The 23,302-nt window shown below is 39.2% G+C and overlaps 1 protein-coding gene across 3 annotated transcripts in view; it reads left to right on the forward strand.

Moving 5' to 3' along the window:
• Positions 1-23,302, forward strand: part of scny (scrawny) — a 228,270-nt gene that overhangs the window by 192,275 nt on the left and 12,693 nt on the right. For all 3 annotated transcript variants that reach the window (XM_067136030.2, XM_067136028.2, XM_067136029.2), the window contains one exon: positions 12,078-12,193. In XM_067136030.2, coding sequence (XP_066992131.2) covers positions 12,078-12,193 — 116 coding nt within the window. The remainder of the gene's footprint in view (positions 1-12,077; positions 12,194-23,302) is intronic.

Raw genomic sequence — 23,302 nt, forward strand, 5'->3', positions numbered from 1 at the left:
TTAGAGATGATGTTTCTAGAAGTACGAAACTTTAAAGTAGGAACAAGAGAATTAGTAATTTACATAGAAATGTCCTCAAGGATTTTCAGTTATAATTTGGCAGTATCGTGTCGAGTTCACCGGGTGATAAATATAATAAAAAAGACGTGAAACGATACCAGAGTAGCGTAGAGGAGAGATCTGTTCTTTATGCTTGCCAAGGACCCACCAAGCTGGCCCTAGCAGTTTTCTTACTTATATCGAAGAATGAAAACTGAGACACTATAAATCTCAGATTTGTGAACATTTTGTTTCTATTCGCCGGCTTTGGTCAGCCGGGTCAGCTATCACAAAGACTATTTTCTGTTGCCTGCAATAGATCCTGCATAATGTGTGCCCACAAAGCCGTCACACATCGTTGAAAATTAAAAACCGTGTAATTTGAAATTGTCGCGACATGCGCCCATAACCTTATTTTACCGGGCGAGTTGGCCGTGCGGTTAGGGCGCGCATCTGTAAGCTTGCATCTGGGAGATAGTGGGTTCAAATTCCACTGTCGGCAGCCCCGAGGATGGTTTTCTGTGGTTTCCCATTTTAACACCAGGCAGATGCTTGGGGCTGTACCTTAAGGCCACGGCTGCTTCCTTCTCACTCCTAGCCCTTTCCTATCCCATCGTCGCCATAAGACCTGTCTGTGTCAATGTGACGTAAAGCCACTAGAAAAAAAAAAATTATATTTTTGTCACAAGTTAGCAAGACTCTAGAGGGGATGCTAGAGACTTGTTAAACTAGGAGCTTACGCCCCTCAGACTCTCTTTGCTTCCCCCTCCCCCCCCCCCCCTGCACAGTGATTACTAACCGGACCTCACCAATCCAGACCAACGGTATTTCGCTGGCCTGGTCTTATAAAGATAGTCTTGGCAACCTTGCAAAACACGTTTGGCATCGTCCTAGCCGGAGTACATTGGATCTGTAACCTGTGTTTCGCGAAGGCTTAGCAGAAGTGTAATAGAATTCATATTGTAAATCTCTATTTTCACAGGAAATGAATCACAGTTCAAAATACCGACTTAATTTTCATCCGTTCTGTGACAAGAGACCATCGGCGTTCTAAATCCTGGTTCAGTAATTTAATGATTATTTACATTTTAGCAATATAAATTATTGAAAGTTCACGACTAATACAGCATTGCAACAAAACAACTTGCCACAATACATAAATTAGTACGCCTATAATATATACTACAATGAAATGTGATCATAGTTCTCAATCACAATAAAAGATAAAAGGAACAAACGAACTTACCTCCTTACAGCAAGCTTGGCAGACTACCCTTCCATCCGTAGTGAAATTGGGATCCCCTGTGATCCACTGCTTCAGCCAGTAGGACTTCGACGAATTTTCTTTGGGCATTGCCGCAAAATCACTTCTTCCTCTTCTTCCACTTCACAATCAATCACAACACGTGTTGAATGTAAAGCGTACACGTACAACAGTTCGCATTGAAGGGGAGGTATGGGTTGTGCAACCGTTCAACGTTAACTGGTTCTCACATGTGTCTTAGGAGGTTGGAGGGGTTGAAGGCTTTGGGGTCAAATTGTTCCTTGTTTCTCCTGATGGAAATTTCCCTAGAACTATTTCTGGTGATTTCTGAGAATTCCCATTTTTGTTCGTTGGGTAAACAGATATTGAGAAAAGAGAAGGTAATTCTGTTGAGCACACTAGCTACAATATAATACACTGGAAGAAAATCAGCTTTTTAAAAATATAGTCTAAAGGCAACAAATAGGCAATTATACTCCAAATAGGCACCAACCCCTGAAATAGGCATTTATAGGCACAATAAAACCAACGAAATATAGCTAAAATGACCCTAAAATGGATTTATGTCTCAAAAGCCTACGTTTCTGAACTCAGGAATAAAATAGGCAAATAGGCAAATTCCAGTCTCTAGTTATAAACATGCGTGTATTTGGAAATTGTGGAAGTGTAAAGTGTTGAAGGTGAGAAAAAGAACATTAAGGATGACATAAACATCCAGTCCCCAGGCCAAGAATATTAATCATATATGGTTAAAAAACCCTGGCCTGGCTGGGAATCGAACCCGGGGTTGTCGGGTGACAGGCGTACGCGTTGCCCCCAACACCGCGGAGCCGGACTCGCTTTTTCTTTTGTCCTCTGCAGAAACGTCTTAACAAGGTTTTACTGCATGTCAGTGACCGGATGATGGTAGTATGAATGCAGTTTGAAAATGATAAGGAAGATAATTTTCAAGTGTGTGCTTCTCAAACAGGGAATGATAGTGAAGACATTGAGGACTTCTTGAAGGAAGTGATGAAGATATAGTAATGATGGGAGATATGAATGTGCAAGTGGGAAGAGAGAGACAAGGAAAAGAAGAAATTATAGGTTTTGATGGATATGGGCAGCTGCAGCAGCAGCAAATGTAGATCAAGAAGTAGTACTGACTAATTTTTGTTGAGGTACAAACTCATAGTTGTTAACACACGGTTACCAGGTGTGGATAGGGGGACAAGAATTAAAACTATGATAGGCTATATAAGCTATAAATTTCATTTTTGTTCCGTATTGCAGTGCAATTATAAGAAATAAATTGACAAAAGGTTCCACCTTTTAATACAATATATCAAGTAAATGATATTACATCAGTCTTGGGACTAGTTTCAGCCACTTAGTGGCCATCTTCAGCCAAATAAAAACTAAACAGATTATGTGATAACTAAAACATATGTATGGTTCATGGTGTGGGTTACTGTACTCGCGTCATAGTTCGTGAACCATGGGCAATGGCTGAGTGACCTAGTAAGTGGTCCTGAGAGTCGGGATACCAGTAGCTCAGGCGGCTAGGACTATACAATTCACCGGTGGTCCATAACCCGGTAGGGGAGAGATCCTCACTTGAACTATGTGCAAGTAGGGTAGCATCCTGCTTCATGAATTTACCAAGCTCAGAACATTTTAAGCAAGCCTAGCAGTAGGCTAATGCTTGACTACAACCGACTATTAATCCACATGTTCAAAAGGCTCACTGCCATTTGACGGGCGAGGGACTCCTTGAAAACAACTTGGCGAACGAAATGGAATTCCATGGGAAGCTATCAATATTAATAGGGCTTATGGAAGAAAGAAAGTAGAACTGGCTGAGTTGGCAAAATAGGATGCTTCGAATCCCACTATCGGCAGCCCTGGAAATGGTTTTCCGTGGTTTCCCATTTTCACACCAGGCAAATGCTGGGGCTGTACCTTAATTAAGGCCACGGCCGCTTCCTTCCAACTCCTAGGCCTTTCCTATCCCATCGTCGCCATAAGACCTATCTGTGTCGGTGCGACGTAAAGCCCCTAGCAAAAAAAAAAAAATAGGATGCATCTGGACATGCTAGGAGTAAGTGATATTCGGGTAAGGGGAGATAACGAGGAAGAGATAGGAGATTATAAAGTGTACTTAACGGGTGTTAGAAAGGGAAGGGCAGAGTTTGGGGTAGGGCTGTTTATCAGGAATACAATTGCACGCAACATAATTTCTGTTAGGCACGTAAATGAGCGAATGATGTGGGTAGATTTGTCTGTTGGAGGAATTAGGACTAGAATTGTCTCCGTGTATTCACCATGTGAGGGTGCAGAAGAGGATGAAGTTGATGACAAGTTTTATGGAGCATTGAGTGACATCGTGGTCAGGGTCAACAGCAAGGATAGAATAGTGCTAATGGGCGATTTCATTGCGAGAGTTGGGAATAGAACTGAAGGATACAAAAGGGTGATTGGTAAAGGCTATTCACCACTACACATGGGAGGCTTGGGGTACCAGATCCATAATAGACTATATTTTAACCGACTTCGAATTCAGGAAATCTGTTAGGAATGTTAGAGTTTTCTGGGGATTTTTCGATGATACAGGCCACTATCTGATCTGTAGTGAACTAAGTATCTCTAGGCCTAGGGTAGAGAAAGTGAAATCTGTCTGCAAACAAATAAGTGTAGAAAATCTCCAGGACCCTGTTTCATAAAACTAACTGATAATATTAGAACTCATAAAAATAGTTAACCAAATTCTGTTTCATAAAGATTTACACATGACTAATAAAAAAATATCTTCACTAATAATATTAGTTCATTAGTCAGCTGATACAAATGGAGGTTAGAATCGGTCTGTAGCATATGTTCTTGGTTTAGGTTTGTTCCTAGCAGTAGGCTAATGCTTGACTACAACCGACTATTAATCCACATGTTCAAAAGCTCACTTGATATTTTCATTGTTGTGACTTTGATACATGAAAATGGATAAAGAAGTGAAAATAATGTGAAAGAAGAAAATTTATTTGCGGAAAGTGATTGAGTTAAAGCGTCAACTATTCGCAGCGTTTTGCACACTATAATTCTCATTGTTCCTTTTACTTTTTTATTTCATGTGCTCTAAATAATCTCTGCTGAGATGGACTAGCAACATCTTTGTTTACTACCCCCTGTTGGTGGGGGTGGTAGAATAACAGCCACGTTATCCCCTGCCTGTCGTAAGAGGTGACTAAAAGGGGTCCCAGGGCTCTCAACTTGGGAGCGTGAGTTGGCGAATATGGGGCACTGAGATGAGTCCTGCCATTGCTTCAACTTACTTGTGCCAGCCCCATTTTCATCTACCCTTCCAACCTCCCTTGTTCTTTTCCGACCCTGACAGTATTAGGTTGCGAGGCCGAGAGAGTCTTTCATTTTCATGCTCTTCGTGGCCCTTCTCTTTCTTTGGCCAATACCTTCATTTTTCAAAATGTCAGATCCTTTCCATTTTTCTATCTGATCAGTGTTATTATAGATGATGGTTTCCTAGTTGTGGCCTACTTCCTCTTAAAACAATAATCATCACCAGCATCGTCTTCGTTTACTCATGATATAAGCCAAGATTTTAAAGGATACTTGGAGTGTCAGAGCAGAACTGCTCTAGAGAAACACAATGATCCTGTGTATCACCACCAACCGGTGGAGTGCAATGCAAAGCTGCTATTTTAAGGTTATGCTTCATTCCTTGCAGTGGAACGTTCTGTTACCTACCACTCCTATCAAGCAAATACTCGAAAGTAATGTAATCTAACCTAAATCTCCCATTGTACCGGTATTCAAATGTTTGTTACATGTCAGTACAGGCTGTTTTTGACGTAACATTTATTGAACAGTGAATACCTACACTTGTTCCTTATCACTATTTGAATCAGAGTCGACCATTTCAGTGATGTTCATGATTTTATGCCAAAATATTAAAATACTGCTCACTTTAGTTTCACTAATAATATGAATTATGAGTCAAAATACACTCATGGAAATAATCCTAATAATATGAGTAACTTCTATTATTCATGTTGTCTATGAAACAATTTACTAATATTATTAGGAACATCTACTAATAATTTTGACTCATAAACTAATATTATTAGCTAATAATTTTATGAAACATAATACTAATATTATTAGTTAATATTATTGGTTTCTTACTAATAATATTAGTGAAAGATGTTTTATGAAACAAGTCCCAGGATGAGGAAATTAGACAGAAGTACATGGATATGATTAGTGAGAAGTTTCGTACAGTAGAGAGTAAGCAGGTTCAGGATATAGAAAGTGAATGGGTGGCATACAGGGATGCTGTAGTAGAAGCAGGAAAATCCAAAAAGAACTCGTGGGATGATTTTGGTAATACTGTAACCTGGAAAGGCTAGGTCAAGCATCAGCAAACCTTTCTGGACATTAATAATCTTAGGAAGGGAGGGAAAAAGGAAATGAACAGTGTTTTGAGTAATTCAGGTGAACTCAGATCGCAGGGAATCACTGGAGAGGTGGAGGGAATATTTTGACCATCTTCTCAATGTAAAAGGAAATCATGTTGGTGGTGTTGCAAACAGCCAAGCTCATGGGGAGGAGGAAAATGGTGGTGGTGAAATTACACTTGAGGAAGTGGAAAGGATGGTAAATAAACTCCATTTTCTTAAGCAGCAGGAATAGATGGAATTAGACCTGAAATGGTGAAGTATAGTGGGAAGGCAGGGATGAAATGGCTTCATAGTGTAGTAAGATTAGCATGGAGTGTTGGTAAGGTACCTTCAGATTGGACAAAAGCAGTAATTGCACCTATCTATAAGCAAGGGAACAGGAAGGATTGCAACAACTATCAAGGTATCTCATTGATTAGTATACCAGGCAAAGTATTCACTGGCATCTTGGAAGGGGAGGGTGCGATCAGTTGTTGAGAGGAAGTTGGATGAAAACCAGTGTGGCTTCAGACCACAGAAAGGCTGTTAGGATCAGATTTTCAGTATGCGCCAGATAATTTAAAAATGTTACGAGAGGAATAGGCAGTTGTGTTTGTTTCATAGATCTAGAGAAAGCATATGACAGGGTACCGAGGGAAAATATGTTTGCTTTACTGGAGACTATGGAATTAAAGGTAGATTATTAAAATCAATCGAAGGCATTTATGTTGACAATTGGGACTATGGAATTAAAAGTAGATTATTAAAATCAATCAAAGGCATTTATATTGACAATTGGGCTTCAGTGAGAATTGATGGTAGAATGAGTTCTTGGTTCAGGGTACTTACAGGGGTTAGACAAGGCTGTAATATTGCACCTTTGTTATTTGTAGTTTACATGGATCATCTGCTGAAAGGCAAAAAATGGCAGGGGGGGGATTCAGTTAGGTGGAAATGTAGTAAGCAGTCTGGCCTATGCTGACGACTTGGTCTTAATGGCAGATTGTGCCGAAAGCCTGCAGTCTAATATCTTGGAACTTGAAAATAGGTGCAATGAGTATGGTATGAAAATTAGCCTCTCAAGGACTACATTGATGTCAGTAGGTAAGAAGTTCAACAGAATTGAATGTCAGATTGGTGATACAAAGCTAGAACAGGTCGATTAATTTCAAGTATTTAGGTTGTGTGTTCTCCCAGGATGGTAATATAGTGAGATTGAATCAAGGTGTAGTAAAGCTAATGCAATGAGCTCGCAGTTGCGATCAACAGTATTCTGTAAGAAGGATGTCGGCTCCCGGGCAAAACTATCTTTACATCGGTCTGTTTTCAGACCGACTTTGTTTTACGGGAGCTTAAGCTGGGTGGACTCAGGATATCTTATTCATAAGTTAGAAGTAATGGTTAGTCCACACAAAGTTAATAAACAATGTTAACGAAAGCATTTCTCAATATGTTAATAAACTTTTGTTAACAACCCTCTTTAACATTGTGTCCACACCAAATAAACTTTTGTTAACAAACTTCTTTAACATTGTGTCCACACCAAAATCTGTTTGTGAGGTTACAGTGGATAGGGTCAGGAAGAAGAAAATACTTACAGCTGCAGCTTTCATTATGTTAATGAGTGCAATTAGAGAAAAGCGCAGGCGCAAAGTGTGGCAAAGAAAAATATTGATAAAGCGTTCAGAATTAAATTTGGAGAGGACACTTAATGTTTTAATGTAGATAATTTTAAACATTTTGTAAATAAAGTACTGATTAGGTGGAAAATTCATCCTTCATACTTGTGTTCTGATAGATTATAGAGGACATTTATGTCAGAACTTTTAATTACTGGGCAAGTTGGCCGTGCGGTTAGGGGCGCGCAGCTGTGAGCTCGCATGGGGAAATTAGTGGGTTCGAACCCCACTGTCAGCAGCCCTGAAGATGGTTTTCCGTCGTTTCCCATTTTCACACCAAGCAAATGCTAGGGCTGTACCTTAATTAAGGCCACGGCCGCTTTCTCTCCATTCCTAAGTCTTTCCTGTCCCATCGTCTGTCATAAGACCTATCTGTGTCGGTGTGATGTAAAGCAAATAGCAAATAGAAAAAAGAACTCATAATTCGTGATGCAGCAGGCTTTCAAAACTTTCTGAGAATGTCCCCATACGACTTTCAGTTCTTGTTGACAGTAATTGGGCCTGAAATTGCAAGAAATGATACAAATTATCGGAATGCCATCTCCATTAATGTTAGGCTAGGTATAACTTTAAGATTCCTAGCAACTGGTGACTCCTACACTTCATATATTTGTATGGTGTTTCATGAGTCGGTCTTTGGTGTACGCGAGTTGCTTGCGATTCGATTTTGAGTATTCCACGCTACGAATTTGCTTGTTCTAATTGCGTTTTAGCCCATGTGCAAACCGAAATGTTAGCGAAAACACGAAATGTTAATGAAAACTTTCATTCACAAAAGTTAAAGAATTTTTTTTATCAACATGCTTGAAAAGTTAATAAACACACTATTTTGTTTATTAGCAGACAGAAATGTTCATGAACATTGTTTATTAACAAAGTTAACGAAATCATCTTGGTGTGGACGCACCATTACAGACATGAAAGTAGCAAGAATGATTGCTGGTACAAACAGGTGTGAACAATGGCACGAGGGTACTCAGAATGAAGAGATAAAGGCTAATTTAGGAATGAATTCGATGGATGAAGCTGTATACATAAACTGGCTCCGGTGGTGGGGTCATGTAAGGCAAATGGAGGAGGATAGGTTAGCTAGGAAAATGATGGACTCTGTTATGGAGGGTAAGTAGAGGTAGACCAAGACGACGATGGTTAGACACAGTTTCTAACGATTTAAAGATAAAGAGGTATAGAACTAAATGAGGCCACAGCACTAGTTGCAAATAGAGGATTGTGGCGACGTTTAGTAAATTCACAGAGGCTTGCAGGCGTACGCTGAAAGGCATAACAGTCTATAATAATGTATGTATGTAAAACATATGTATACCAGACAAAGACAGTGTTGCAGGAATGATTATAACATTAAAATACATATAATAACAAAAATTATGGTTATGATCTTCTTGTCATAATATGTTGTTTTTAAGTTGACTCAAGATATCAAAGAAGTAAATCTGGAAATGATAGCCAGAATTAGAAATGAATGAACATACAGAAAAGAAATTAAAAAGGAGAAAAATTATTTATGAGTCTCGCCTCTAATGTCTGATGAAGAACAAGCACTGACTTGCTGGAGGAAGCAGGCAATGTAAACAAACGAGTAGATGAGGAGGGGAGGGGAGAATGGGTGTCTAAGGTGGGGCTGAAGGATGCGGAAAGAAAGACTGCTGCTGAAAAAAGGGAATTGAAAGATTATAAAAGAAACGATTCTTTTTATCTGAAAAATGATTAGCAAAGATAGGATTTAAAAGGTCAAATAAAATGTTTGATTTCTCTGAAATTTCATTTAGATTGAAGTTAGGATTGAAAGACTGTTCCACATGGATAAAATAATTTTGTGTAATAGTGAGCAGGGGGGCTTTTTGTATAACTATGAGAATTTTCATGTTTTGGTTGATATTAGTGAACTTACGGTTAGTATCACCCATGTGCGGTCCCGTGGCCAAAAATCTGTTATATTTCAGGGCGTTAAGATGCTGTTAAGTATCTTGTACGGAAGCTCCTACATGTTTAACCGGCATAAGATGCATTACAGTTATTACAATTTAGTCTGTAAACACCTGACTTGGTGAACTTACTATGATTAATAGAATTGGTATTGTGTAAAATATCTGTGTTTCTGTTACAAGCTTTGGAGGCTATTTTGACGTCATGCTTTTTAAATATGTTTATGATTTGGTAGACTGTTTATTATTTAACGTAAAAGTAGATAAAAAAAATTGTTGGGAGATTTTTCTTTTGTTAAGGTGGTTGAAGGTTGGTTTTTATGTTCTCTATAAAGATGTTCTGTATAAAGGAGCTGTTCTAGCCATTAAATTTAGGCAGTGCTGAGTCTGACATGGTGCAAGATGGATCTGTCGCACCACGATTTTCGTGCAATGATTTTTTTAATTATTATTATAAAAAGTATTTAAGTGCCGAAGATTGCCATTCTTTTTTGCTGCATGTTTTTTATGAGGCTTTGCCTTCTAGGGTCACAGTTGGAAATTAGTTTCACAAGTTTTCAATGAGTTGGCAAGCAAATGAAAATGAACCTCATCTCGGTTGCCCAGCAACAGCTGTGACTCAGGGAATCATTGATGTTGTGAGGAAAATGATCAAAGAAGATCCACATCTTACATTTTGTGACATTGAAGGGACCCTAAATATTGGATCAACAGCAGCGCAGACCATCGTTCACAATTCTTTAGGCCTTACCAAGAGATGTGCCCGTTGGGTGCCACATTCCCTGACAAAGCCAAAAGGAGGTGAGGTTGGACTGGTATTATTTCATGCTAGAAAAATTCAATGGAGGGCAGCCCCACGTCACCTACAATATCGTCACAGGGGATGTAACATGGTTCTACCCAAATAGGATAGGATAGAATAGAATAGAGGTGTAACTCAATGATGAATTTTGGTACCAAGCCACTAGGCACTAATAGTTTCAGTCCAAAATTTGAGATAGCACCACAGTGCACATTATGTGCAATACCTTACTGTTATTATCAACAGATAGCGCAGAGAAGTAACATCCGGTACAGTGACGCACATCCAGTTATGCTTACAGCTCCCCTCTCCCCCTCCTTTTCCCTTGCCCCCCCCCCCCCCCTTTCTGTCGATTATAATGTGCTTCTACTACTTCCATGCCCAATACATTGTATTTTTTAATTATAATAAGTATTTACTATGTTGTAAATAATGATCTGATACCCCTAGTTCATATGGCATACTGTGTTATTGAGAACATAGCCTCAGACCTCAAAGCAGCTTTAACTTCAAATGAACGATTGATCCATTAACACAAAGCTGATATTATAACAAATAAGAAACCCCTTCAAAAGCAAACAGCAGAGCGCACCATATGCAAGAGAGTGGTGTATCACATCAATATCCAAGTACCACATGAAATTAAAAATAACAGAATTAAATGCACTGAGACAGGAAATATATAGAAATGCATCAATAGAACCATTCAGCCTCCAGTCCCTGAGGTGTACTCAAACAGGAAATACAGGATTTCAGGAAGACTGGTGAAGATATATTTCTAATAAACAAGCACAAGGAACAAAGATTTACAGCACAAGCACATGGGCACTTGGACTTCAAGCAACACTAGTACTGTAGCATCATGGGAAGTATCGGTTAAAATAGGTATTAGTTCGAACAAGGTTAATTGATGCAGTCCAGCAATATTATCTCCATAATACTTGACGTGATACAGCTAATTCTTTGTCAGAGGGGCCCACTGATTGAGGTTAGACTTGAAATACTTCACTTTGAGGCAAACTGCCTTTAACTATCTACATGTTGTAAATGACCTCCAACGCCATGTAAAATTTCTGACGGGAACTACCTGAAGCTAGCTACAGATTGGAACCATAAGCCCCATTAAACTTTCAACGGGGTGGGTCTACCATTATAACCCTGAAATGAAGAGACAGTCTTCTGTGGTGCTTTTCAAGGGAGGAACCACCCACAAAAGTTCAACGGAGTCGGAGCTCTGGAAGGAAGATGGTGGCAACTTTCTTTTTACGAAAATGCGGTATCTCACCTCTGTGGCCTTGGACACACATCGTACAGTCGATGCTGAATGGTACATGAATGATTATCTTCCCAAAGTTCTCGCCACATGGAGGTCACAACACCCAAAGTCCAAGAGTGGGCACCTACTGCTGCATCATGACAATACATCTGTGCACAGGGCAGCCAGAACAGTGGACTTTTTGGAAAAGGGAAAAGTGCAAGTGTTACCTTTTTCCTCCTATTCACCTGATCTGGTCCCATGTGTGTTTCTTTCTGCCCCCTCAGACCAAGGAAAAACTTTGTGGGCAGCGGTTTTCGCCAGATGAAGAGGTCATTGCAGCGTAGAACAGTGCAGTGAGTGACATCCCAAAAGAGGCTGGGACTGAAATGTTTTCTAAGTTGTTTCAGGGAATGGAAAAATGTATTTGTGCTAATGGAGAGTATTATGACAAGTTGTAATTGTTATTTTTCAAATAATTTTTTTTTTCTCACACTCGGCTAAAAGCATTCAGGATAGCCCTCGTAAAACACATTATTCTTTCTCAACAGACCTGCTCCTTACTCGATTATGTACTGTTAGCTTTCAAGTGTTTTTGTTGTGAACTTGCTAACTTAAGAGTTCTTGTCTGCTGCAATTGTTTATAACTTTTGACTCCCTCTTTTCAGTTAACAGTTGGACTGGTGGTAGAGCTCATGTGGATCGTGAAGTGGAAAATGAAAGGCGAGAGGATCGGAAGAGAGCGTTCAACAAACAGTATGACGACGAGCTGGACATGGGACGGGTGAGTATTCAGATGGTGGTGAACTAACAGATCCACTTATTAAAAACTAAATGCTATGATCTCGGAGAACTTAGCAGAGATTGAAGACACTATTATTAATCAGACCGACTTCTCCTCCTCCTCCTCCTCCTCCTCCTCCTCCTCCTCCTCCTCCTCCTCCTCCATATGAAGTAAAGAGAACATTTCTATGTTAAATACTCGGTTAAAACACATCTAGGTAGAAATTGTGAAGTACACATTAAAGAAATGGACGGAAAGCGGGTACTTATCATGTAAGATAACTTTACCCCTTCTGTTCATGTTTAAACAGTCTGCGAGTTAACTCAGGAACCAGTTCTAAATATCCTCATCCGCGGGTTAAAAGTTGTGCATTCCACTGTGTTGCACATCAAAACAAAGGTTATCGCAGATCATCTCGCTGTATGGTTATTTTTGTATTGTTTGTAAGTAAGGATTTACCAGTAATGATGCTTCTGAATGCAGATTTGGTGCGATAGCCTCAAAATCCTCGGAGATATGAAGCGGCACTTATCTTTGCTACAGTGCAATCGAATACAGAGCTTCAAACCTGTGCCCCTAGAATGTACACAGCAAAATAGGCCTTAATCAAATCCTTATTAGTATCAAACAAACTGACATCATCTACCTCCCCTTTTTTTATGGGGTCTGAGAACTATTTCCTTGTGTAGTCACTTGTTTTATGCTCAATAACTGAAAAGAGAGGGCCGTTACAATGTAAAAATCCTGTAAGCTCTGATGGATGATGATCCTCATACTTATTCTGAAGCACATTAGACACTTCACAGTTCCCGGTGAATATATGAATAGATGATCTGTGAACTTCGTTAGCCCTGCCTCTCATATCCTGCCACCTTTGTCCGTTTATTCTATAACTGTTAAGTTCTTCTGAGTGTCAGAACTAATTTCTGATTGAATAAAGGTTAGAAAATACCTGAAAAGGAAAACATCGTAACAGATTATACCAGGAAAAGAAACAATTTAGTAGTGTCAGCGACTGTGTTTCCCTGCAAATGTGAAGATTATTTTTTGTTCTCTCTCAACCTAGGTCTTTCCATGAACTACCGAGAAGTTCTTGCACTTTCTAATTGTCTACCCTTTAAATAATTGCATTTATGTGATAACTCGTTTGAAAATGAATACACTGAAGCTGTAGACTGTGAAAATTTAGAACGGCCCATTAAAATGTATACGTTTATTCATCAATAACTTCAGCTTAATATTGCTATTCGAAGTATCCATCAGCATCCAAACACTGTCGATGCTGCTGAACTGCTCCACCATCTACATTCTCTAAAGTGTCCAGTCTTATAGCTGCACATGACATTTTAATAATAATAATAATGATAATAATCGTATGGCCTCAGCTACCATGTGCAGACATTTCAATTTGACACCATCTGGCTGTCTGCTCGTCAATTTCGACGTTCCGTTTTACTCTAGGCCCACTAGATGGCAGTCCAAGTAAACGGAAACTCTCTTGGACAGATCACAGATGCATTTATTTGTTTCAGATTTACGTGATTATTGTAGACATGTGTGCGTGAGAATTTAAGTTTTTAATTTGTGTTTTGGGTGTTTGCAGAAATAATTTGTTTTAATAGTGAACAATTACGGAAATTCATTTATATCGCAAAACATTAACGTGTGAAGCATTTATAAGTGATTATGGGTAAATATAGAAACTATTCTGCGGGCTTCAAGCTAAGCGTAATTGCCTTCGCTGAACAGCACGGGAACAGAGCTGCAGAAAGAAAATTTTCTGTGAGTGAACAGTTGGTGCGTGACTGGCGGAAAGTAAAAAACAAGCTAAAAAGCACAAACCCTTCTAGACGCGCGTTTAGAGGTCCTAAAACAGGGAAGTTTCCTATAATTGACGATGAAGTGTTTAGGTACGTCAGTGAAATACGTAACAATGGCTGCAGTGTATCATATGAAATGTTACAAATTAAGAGACAGGAGGTAGCGCGCAAACACAACATACCGGTAACTCCGTTTAAGGCGACTCGTGGGTGGATTAAGGGGTTCATGCGACGACACAATCTGTCAGTGCGAAGGAGAACAACACTAAGCCAAAAGTTGCCTGCTGATTACACGGACAAGATTGTAAATTTTCACCGATTTGTCATACGTTTGCGCAAGGAAACTTCGTACTTGCTTTCTCAAATCGGTAATGCCGATCAGACTCCAATCTTTTTTTATATGCCTCGCAACAGCACTATTGCGCTAAAAGGATCGCGGAGTGTATTAATGAAAACCAGCGGTAGTGAGAAGTTGCGATGCACGGCAATGTCAGCTATTACAGCTGACGGGAGAAAGTTGCCGCCTTACATCATTTTCAAGAGGAAAACGATGCCTAAGAATATACAGTTTCCCCGTGGAATTCATGTACGAGTGCAACCAAAGGGTTGGATGGACGTAGAACTCATGCTGGACTGGGTTAAAACTGTGTGGAATAGAAGACCTGGTGCACTACTAAAACAACCAGCTCTGCTTGTTTTAGATAGTTTCCGAGGTCACCTCGTGAACGAAGTGAAGCAAATTCTCACTACAAATAAGACACGACAGATAGTCATTCCTGGTGGCCTAACATATGCTAGTGCTAGTGGCTTTACGTCGCATCGACACAGATAGGTCTTATGGCGACGATGGGATAGGAAAGGCCTAGGAGTTGGAAGGAAGCGGCCGTGGCCTTAATTAAGGTACAGCCCCAGCATTTTCCTGGTGTGAAAGTGGGAAATCACGGAAAACCATCTTCAGGGCTGCCGATAGTGGGATTCGAACCTACTATCTCCCGGATGCAAGCTCACAGCCGCGCGCCTCTACGTGCACGGCCAACTTGCCCGGTCCTAACATATGCTTTGCAGCCACTAGACGTATGTGTTAATAAACCCTTTAAAGACCACTTACGTCGATTTTACAACGAGTGGATGATGAGCGGCGATCAGCAATTGACGCCCGCCGGAAATATCAGGCGTCCACCCTTGGACTTGTTATGCTCGTGGGTGAAGAAGAGTTGGGATCTTATACCACCTGAACTAGTCTCCAAGAGCTTCAAAAGGACTGGGATTTCGAATGCACTAGACGGTTCCGAAGGTGACGCAGTGTGGCAGGGAGACGAAGAATCTGATACTGGTATTAACAGAGGCGAGGACGGCGCATCAGATAGCGAAACCTGCGATAGCGACACCGAAGATTTGGAATAAATTGCGTACCGGTAAGTCCGCATTTCACAACAAAGCGATAATTATTTGCAAGTGTAATATTTTAACTTTAATACTCAAATTAATGACAAATTAACTTAATACGTTCATTTTTATTTTCAGGTTGGAAAAACGTTCGCCGAATTGTTGCGAAAAATTATGAATTTTGTTTTAGACTATTTTAATTATTTTGATGTATAAACGCGAGTATTACGTGCATCTTAAATTTGTATCAAATACAATTTAGTTATAAATACATTTTTTGAGTAATACAAATACTGGTATTAAATATTCATCGTATAATGGTCGCACCCTACAATTTTTTTCGAAAATTTTGTTAAAAAAAAGTGCGACGATTATGCCGTGAAATACGGTAAGTCCCTACAATCTAGACCATAAATAATTTTATTCACGCTGAGTGAAATGGTAGTTTTGGGGACGGCCTAAAATTTAATTCTCAAATATTTGTGTTACTATAGTCCCTATCAATACATAACTAAAAGGTTATATTATTAAATTTCCTATAATTTTTTTTTTTTTTGTATTTGTTTTACGTCGCACCGACACAGATAGGTCTTATGGCGACGATGGAATAGGAAAGGTGTAGGAATGGAAAGGAAGCGGCCGTGGCCTTATTTAAGGTACAGCCCCAGCATTTGCCTGGTGTGAAAATGGGAAACCACGGAAAACCATCTTCAGGGCTGCCGACCGTGGGGCTCGAACCCACTATCTCCCGATTACTGGATGCTGGCCGCACTTAAGCGACTGCAGCTATCGAGCTCGGTTTTCCTATCATTTATGTCTTATAAATTTTTACCGTATAGGCTATGATAAGAGATATTCACGAATTTGGATTTTTGTTGCCAAGTCCATATCAGTGCGAGTCATGAGAAAATGGGTGAACAGAATTTAATGAAAATCAGTAGGTAAAGTCGGGGAATAAAGAACTACAGTCTATGTTATAAATAATTTTACTCGCCCTATTTGAAATGGTAGTTTACGGGAAGGTGCCAAAAATTTAATTTTTAGTTACCTATCTTAGCCTATTGGTCATATCGAAAAGTAGTACAGTAGAACCTCAATTATACGTTCCCGGAAGCTACGTTTTCCCGTATTATCCGTTCAAATTACGTGGTCCCGCGAGCATCCTAATTAAATCACGTAAAAATCCTGCATTATCCGTTCCTCGAAGAAATGATTTCCCGTATCAACCGTTCAGAAATTTCAGTCTCATCAACTCTAAATCCTCGATCACGCGTTTTTCAAGAAACTGTATCTCACGAAAGGATGGCAACGCATACTTGCGGATCTTGGTGTTAATGTCCAGTCATTGCGGTAATTTGAATAAGCGGAAAAGCTATCGGCAGTGAACTGGCATTAGGGACCATCTTAGCATCGCATTCGGGTTGTATTGTTTAGAGAATCAAAATCACAAAGCAGAGAGTGTCCACAACAATTGGAAGGAGACAGAGCGCATTTCGACAGCTCTACTTGAAGACGGAACGAGTTTCATCAAATGTTCATACTTGCAAGCGTCTACATTATGTCCAGGGTTAGATGTAATTTTTTTTTGTCCCCGAGTGTATCGCCGAACAGGTTTTCGGCATTTCCCTCAGGGCAATGTATGGTCACTGAGCTTTCAGGCAGGAATCTAAACAGCTCCTTCTTAAGTAACACAAATTTAGTATTTTAATATTATCGCATACGATTACGTTATCGAGACCAGAACAGATGTTGCACCTTCTTACATACATAAAGCCATGGGAGGGTTTGGGATTACCTATTACTATTTTGGTCCTAATGTAAGGCTAGGAATTTCACGTTATTGTGTTACATTGTTAAAACCGCAGTTGTTTTATTTGCGCACGTTACATGTTGTAAAAACCTTTGCATCATTTCGCACTCGTTCCGACTTGGACAGCGAGCGCGTTTTCCAGCTGAGGTCAAGGTCGCGAATAACTGTAAATTCGGAAGTTTTGATAATACTTTTTCTCTTTCCAATTTAATCGTGATTAATAATTGAATATAATGCATTCGAAAACTTGAGAATCGATGCTTGCATTCGAAACAATATTCTCGACTTGAACATAACCTTTAAAAGTGGATGTAGGCCGTAAGCCTAATTTGCACGGTACATGATTTCCACAAACTGACTACGAACAGTATACCGGTGGCCAAATTACAATGGAAGATTTAAAGAAAAAGGGATTTCGCCATCATGTTGGGCGCTTTTGTATCCAATGTGCTTTATTGTATTAGATTAGAGAATTAAAAACTATAGTAGAAGTCCACTATAGCGAGTATGGCATATAACGAGAACTCCGATATAGCGACGACTTTTTTCTGTCCCTTCAAAGTTCCTATATTAAACTGTGTATTGTCCTTCGGTCAGCGAGAACCCTATCACTGGCGCATCCGTTATTACGAGCGATTAAGCGCGCGCGATATTTTCCGTTACCGATATTTATGCACCACAGCAATGATTGTATGCGATCGATTACCTTCGGCATCGTTTCCTCGCCATGTGCACTAGCGAATTCTCTTGTCAACATTCGAAGGCGATGTCGGAGTAGATTAGTAATACCCGTCGACAGCTGTTCCGTAAAGAAAATTTAAAATGAAAGAGAACATATTTTCGTAATAAATGCGTAAAAAAGTGTCCGATAACGGTTAACTCGTTAAAAATTAAGGCCGACTAAACGACCGCTTAATTTTGAGGCTAAATACTGCAATTAAGTAAGAATGGGATACACCTTGAGATATGGCAGAGTGCTTATTTGATTTCAGAGGTTAGTTTAAATTTTGTCGCGTCTGGGTAAATTACGGAAAGGCTATTGTGAAAATTTATAGCGAGAAAGTTATAATTCCTCTCTACTGGCGCTTAAAGTGTGTTTTCATCATACGTATAGTACAGTTAAGTTAGGATAAATGACGCTGTTTGAATAAGAAAACTGAAACTTTTGCAACAAAATGTGATCAATCATCTTCGGTACGATATAGTTTTCTCACTTTGTGCATTTGCGAGCTCTCTCGTTGACATTCAAAGGCGATGTTGGAGTTGATTAGTAATACCCATCGACTGCTGTTCTCTAAAGCAAATTCGAAATGAAAGAGGATAACACGTTTTCGTAATAAATGCGTAAATAACGTGGCCGACAGCAGTTGTTAACTCGCTAAAAGTAAAGATTGAAGTAAACGATATCTTAATTTTAATGGTATATACGGAAATTAAGTAAGAATGTGATACACCTGAAGATATGGCAGAGTATATCACTGATTTCAGAGGATATTTCATATCTTCTCGCGTCTAGTTACGGCTATTTATGTGTACATTTTTCGTGAGGAGGTTATTTCTCTACATGCGTTTCAAATGTTTTCATGATAGGCTACATACATTTAAGTTAGGTGACACTGTTTGAAGAAGAAAGCTGAGGGGTTTGCCACAGAAATTTCTGGAGCGATACCGTATTTCTCCTAATCAAAATTTTTTTTGCTTCTCAGAATCTCATGCGAAAACTTAAGGGTTGTTGCATTTGCGGCCTAACAGTAAGTTAATGGATACGGTACCGCTGGCAGCTACCGCGGTAACCACGCTGCTTCTTTTCACACGCGCACAGAACTCGCTGACAATAAACGACCACCTCTTTATTACACATCGCTAGCCGGGACAACCGGTTGTAGAGTGCCTGTGTGTTTCTCAAATCTGCAGAATTGCATCAAAACATGCGACCGTTCGAATTCTTAGAAAAGCCATGGCTACTCAGTGGCAGAGTCATAACGCGTCTATTGTACTTGACGCTTCGTAAAATTAAGGTTTATAGACAGCAGGAATATTTTCGTGATGGATAGTCTTATTGTAAAGATACGTGGAAAAGGTATTGCCGGCAAATTTTCAACGGGTTCTAGTCGATATTATGTTGCCAATTTTAAGTTAATGTTTATTAAACATTCGGAAGTGTAGAATAATTGTATAGCCGCAAGAAAAGACGGCATAGGCCTAACTAAAGCTAATATTTGGCGTTAGCGTGAAGACAAAGAACTAAAAAATTCATACTGCACAAAAAATGCATTCAGTGATCCGCAACAAGGACGCTTTAAAGAAGTCGAAGATGAAATTGTGAGGTATGTGCACGAAAAATGCAAAGGCGGAATGGCCATACCGTGGCGCAATAAACTCGTTCGTTGACTTTCAACGTTCACGATTAGGCCTATACATCGCTAGCCACTGAATTTGATCGATCCCCACTAGCGAGACGTGCGTGTAGCGGTAGCCGGTTATATCTGACGCTGCGTAAAAGTAATGGTTTTATAGACAGCAAGAATAATTTCCTGATGGATCGTTGTATTGTAGAGACGCACGGAATAGGTATTGCCGGAAAATTTTCAACGAGTTCTTTTCGGTATTATGATGCCAATGTTAAGTTAATGGTCCTTAAACCCGCAAAAAAAAAAAAAAAAAATACGGCGTGACGAAAGTCAATTTTCGGCGTCTAAAAATAGTCTAAAAATGCGTAGGCCTACTACACAACAAGGCATTCATATGATTTTACAGACTTCTTTTTGAGGCTGATATAAATTTTTTGAAGAAAAAAGTGGGGTTCATCTTGGATTCGGAGAAATAATTATTTTTTTTTTTTTGTCCAGAATGAAATTAATCATATACTTTCGCGTAGTATCGGATTACAAAAAATAACAAACAAGTAAGCCGTAGTGGGGGTATCATCTGCGGAAACACAAGTTTTGGACAAACTGATTGCCATTTCATGAAGGGTTTTCAGACTTTTATAAAAAAAATCTGATATAACGACAATCCGTTACAGCGAGTAAATTTTTTCGCTGTTGTGAATTTTCACTATAACGGACTTCTGCTGTACTTGTGGTCGATTGTTTGGCTTGATGACCGATCAAAGTTGCTGAACTGAAAGAAGATTTCAGAGGAAACCGACGAAGTTCCCCCGGTAAAACTGAATGTAAAGTTTTGAGACTTTTAAGTCGCATACAGGTAATTAATGTTGCTGTCAAACTTGCCTGCCTCTCACCCAGAGGACCCAGGTTCGATTCCCGGCCAGGTCAGGCATTTTTACCTGGATATGAGGGCTGGTTCCAGGTTCACTCATTCTACGATTACCTTTAATTGATTTAATGGTGACGTGGTGACCCCGGTCTGGAGAGCCAGGAATAACGACCGAGAAGATTCGTCACACTGACCATGCGTCACCTCGTAATCTGCAGGCGTTCGGACCGAGCAGCGGTCGCTTGGTAGGCGGAAAAGCCCATTGGAGCTGCAGTTTGGTTTAGGGGTTTTTTGTAAGATTTTAAGTATACATATTTCTTTTTTGTTATGTTTAGCCAAGTTGTTCATGGTTCATTCATTCCCGGATTTTCCGTTTTCTGTTGTACTTTTTTTTCGGTGGTCCCTCCAAAAATGGAGAATCGAGGTTCCACTGTACATAACAAACATTATTGATAATACAATTTCCGATTATTTATGTCTTATTCAGTTTTTCCGTACCAACTATAATAATATTGGTCATGATGGTAATTAAATTGTGAAGATGATTAAGTTATAAGAATGAGAAAAGGTCATGAAGGAAGGAACAATCATTTGCATAATAACACAAGAGGGAGTCATGAAAGAAAGGACTCACTTTACATTGGATGCTCTAATATCACAGAGTTGGAAGAAAACTAAATGTGAAAACCTGCAATATAGAAAGCTCATAAAATTAATCAACAATAACATTACATTAACCCTTGTTTGTTGTGATGTGCTTTGTGTATAAGGAAAATTATCACAAAACAATTTATTCTATTGTACCACCTATTCAATACAAGCCACGTGCTACGTGGGTGAAATTGTCTCTTGCAATGTGCTTTGTGTGTTCTGCTGCCATTTATCTCCGATAGATGGGATTACTGCTGCGTACCGAGTACGTGTGGCCAAGTCCACTCCAGCCGCCATGTTTTAACCAAGTACCCAATCAGCTGATAGATGAAGGAGAGTGATATTTTTATTGTTTCAATAAAGAATAGACTAGGTCAGTATTTTAACCCTTTCGCTTTCAAGCTCTCAGCTGATGGATGTGTGAAAACTGACAGCCATATTTAGCACACTATGCATACATTTCTTTTAAAATTGCGTTGAAGGCACACCAATGAAGATATCAACATGTAAGTCATTTCCCTAAACCATAAGCGTTTAATGTTAAAAAATAATAAATATAGAAACAAAGTTATAAATTTCAGATTTTGAAAGTTTGGAAGTAATTCTGGGAAATAGTATTCACAATCCGAGTTTGTTATTCATGTCAGTAGGAAGGCTATATTATTGTTTACTATCATGGTAAATATCACGATTCTATGTCCATTACATCCAAGGCTAGATTAAAATGTTTAAAGTTATGTAACACTGAAAAATGTCAGCCATTTTTGCATAAAACACACATTTCTTAAATCTAATATAAAAGACTCATCAATGAAGATATTACCATGCAGTTCAGTTGACCTATAGAAAATGAATTGCTTATTATCTCTGATAATGTTTTGGACATCTATACCGTCTGGTTTAATGTGAAAAAAGTAAAAATATTGGAAAACATAAATTTCATTAGGAAATTAATTTTAACCAAATTTTCTCAATTGATTCTGTCTGTAGTCCCTATTAGCACTTTAAAATTAAAAACTGTTTGTTCCTGAGACCATATTTTCTCAATTATGTAATGTGATGTACCACTGATCTATTAACACTTGTGTTTTGGGTAACACTCTCCGTGTAGTCCCTTGCCACACCTCGTACAAATGGTTCTGGATCTCCGCTTCCTCCCATCTGAAATACTGACACAGCACCTGGACTCCCTCCTATTAGGCAGTTTTCTCACACCTGGTGGCCCTCTAGGATCATTCGCTGAAGCATTCTTTGTATGCAACCACTCACCCCCTAAATGTTCAATGATCTTTACAATAAAGCTTAGCCTAGATTTCAGTTTTCCTTGACCTCTTGCATGTTCTTTATATAGAATGTAAGAATTCAGGGCCATTCTGGCAATGATATTAAATACCACCTTTTTCCAATATCGAACAGTTCTGCGCTCATCTAGGTAGGCATACAACATCATATCAGAGGTATCAATGCCCCCCATGAATTTATTGTAGCTATGGATCACTTCCGGTTTTTTCACAAGCTTTACGGTGTTCCCCCTCCACACTAATATCACTGTCTGGAGATGCTGGATTATTATCATCATCGTCTACACTTTCCGATTCGGACAGAGAAACATCATCACTTGAATAATTGTCAAGATATTCAGTGATATCATCGTCAGCTAAATGAACACTCTTCGCCCTGTTGCGTGCGATAAATAACTAGGCCTAACCTAAATGAACTATATCTTACACTTCACTATCACTATGCACCTAATTACCTAAGAAAACTATTTCAATAATGAACTAACAAGTAAACTAAATATATTGCCTACAATACAGCCTAATTCACTATATAATCACGAATGAAAACAGAGAGAAATGAACGCAAGTTTGCCGCCAACCACGATGTAAACAAGACACGGAACTCCAGTGAGCACATGTTTCAGACCTCAAGAATAACGATAAATACGGTTAGCCGGCAGTTCCCGCGGAGTATAACGTGAGATAAAACTGTATTCTTCTTATTCCGTGCAAAAAAATGCTATTTGGCGCGTAAATAATGAAATAATTATAATAAAGGCGGGTAACGACGGATCGTTAACCTGACAGTTTTCGCAGGACCCGTGGGTACCGATAGATCGTTACCTTGAAAGCCAAAGGGTTAAGATGTTCTTTATTTTGCTTAGGCAGTATCATCAGATTATTCATAGAAATGTACTTTTTTTTTATATTATCACTTTTTCAG

Source organism: Anabrus simplex, chromosome 1 (genome assembly GCF_040414725.1).
Source record: "Anabrus simplex isolate iqAnaSimp1 chromosome 1, ASM4041472v1, whole genome shotgun sequence".
Taxonomy (NCBI): Eukaryota; Metazoa; Arthropoda; class Insecta; order Orthoptera; family Tettigoniidae; genus Anabrus; species Anabrus simplex.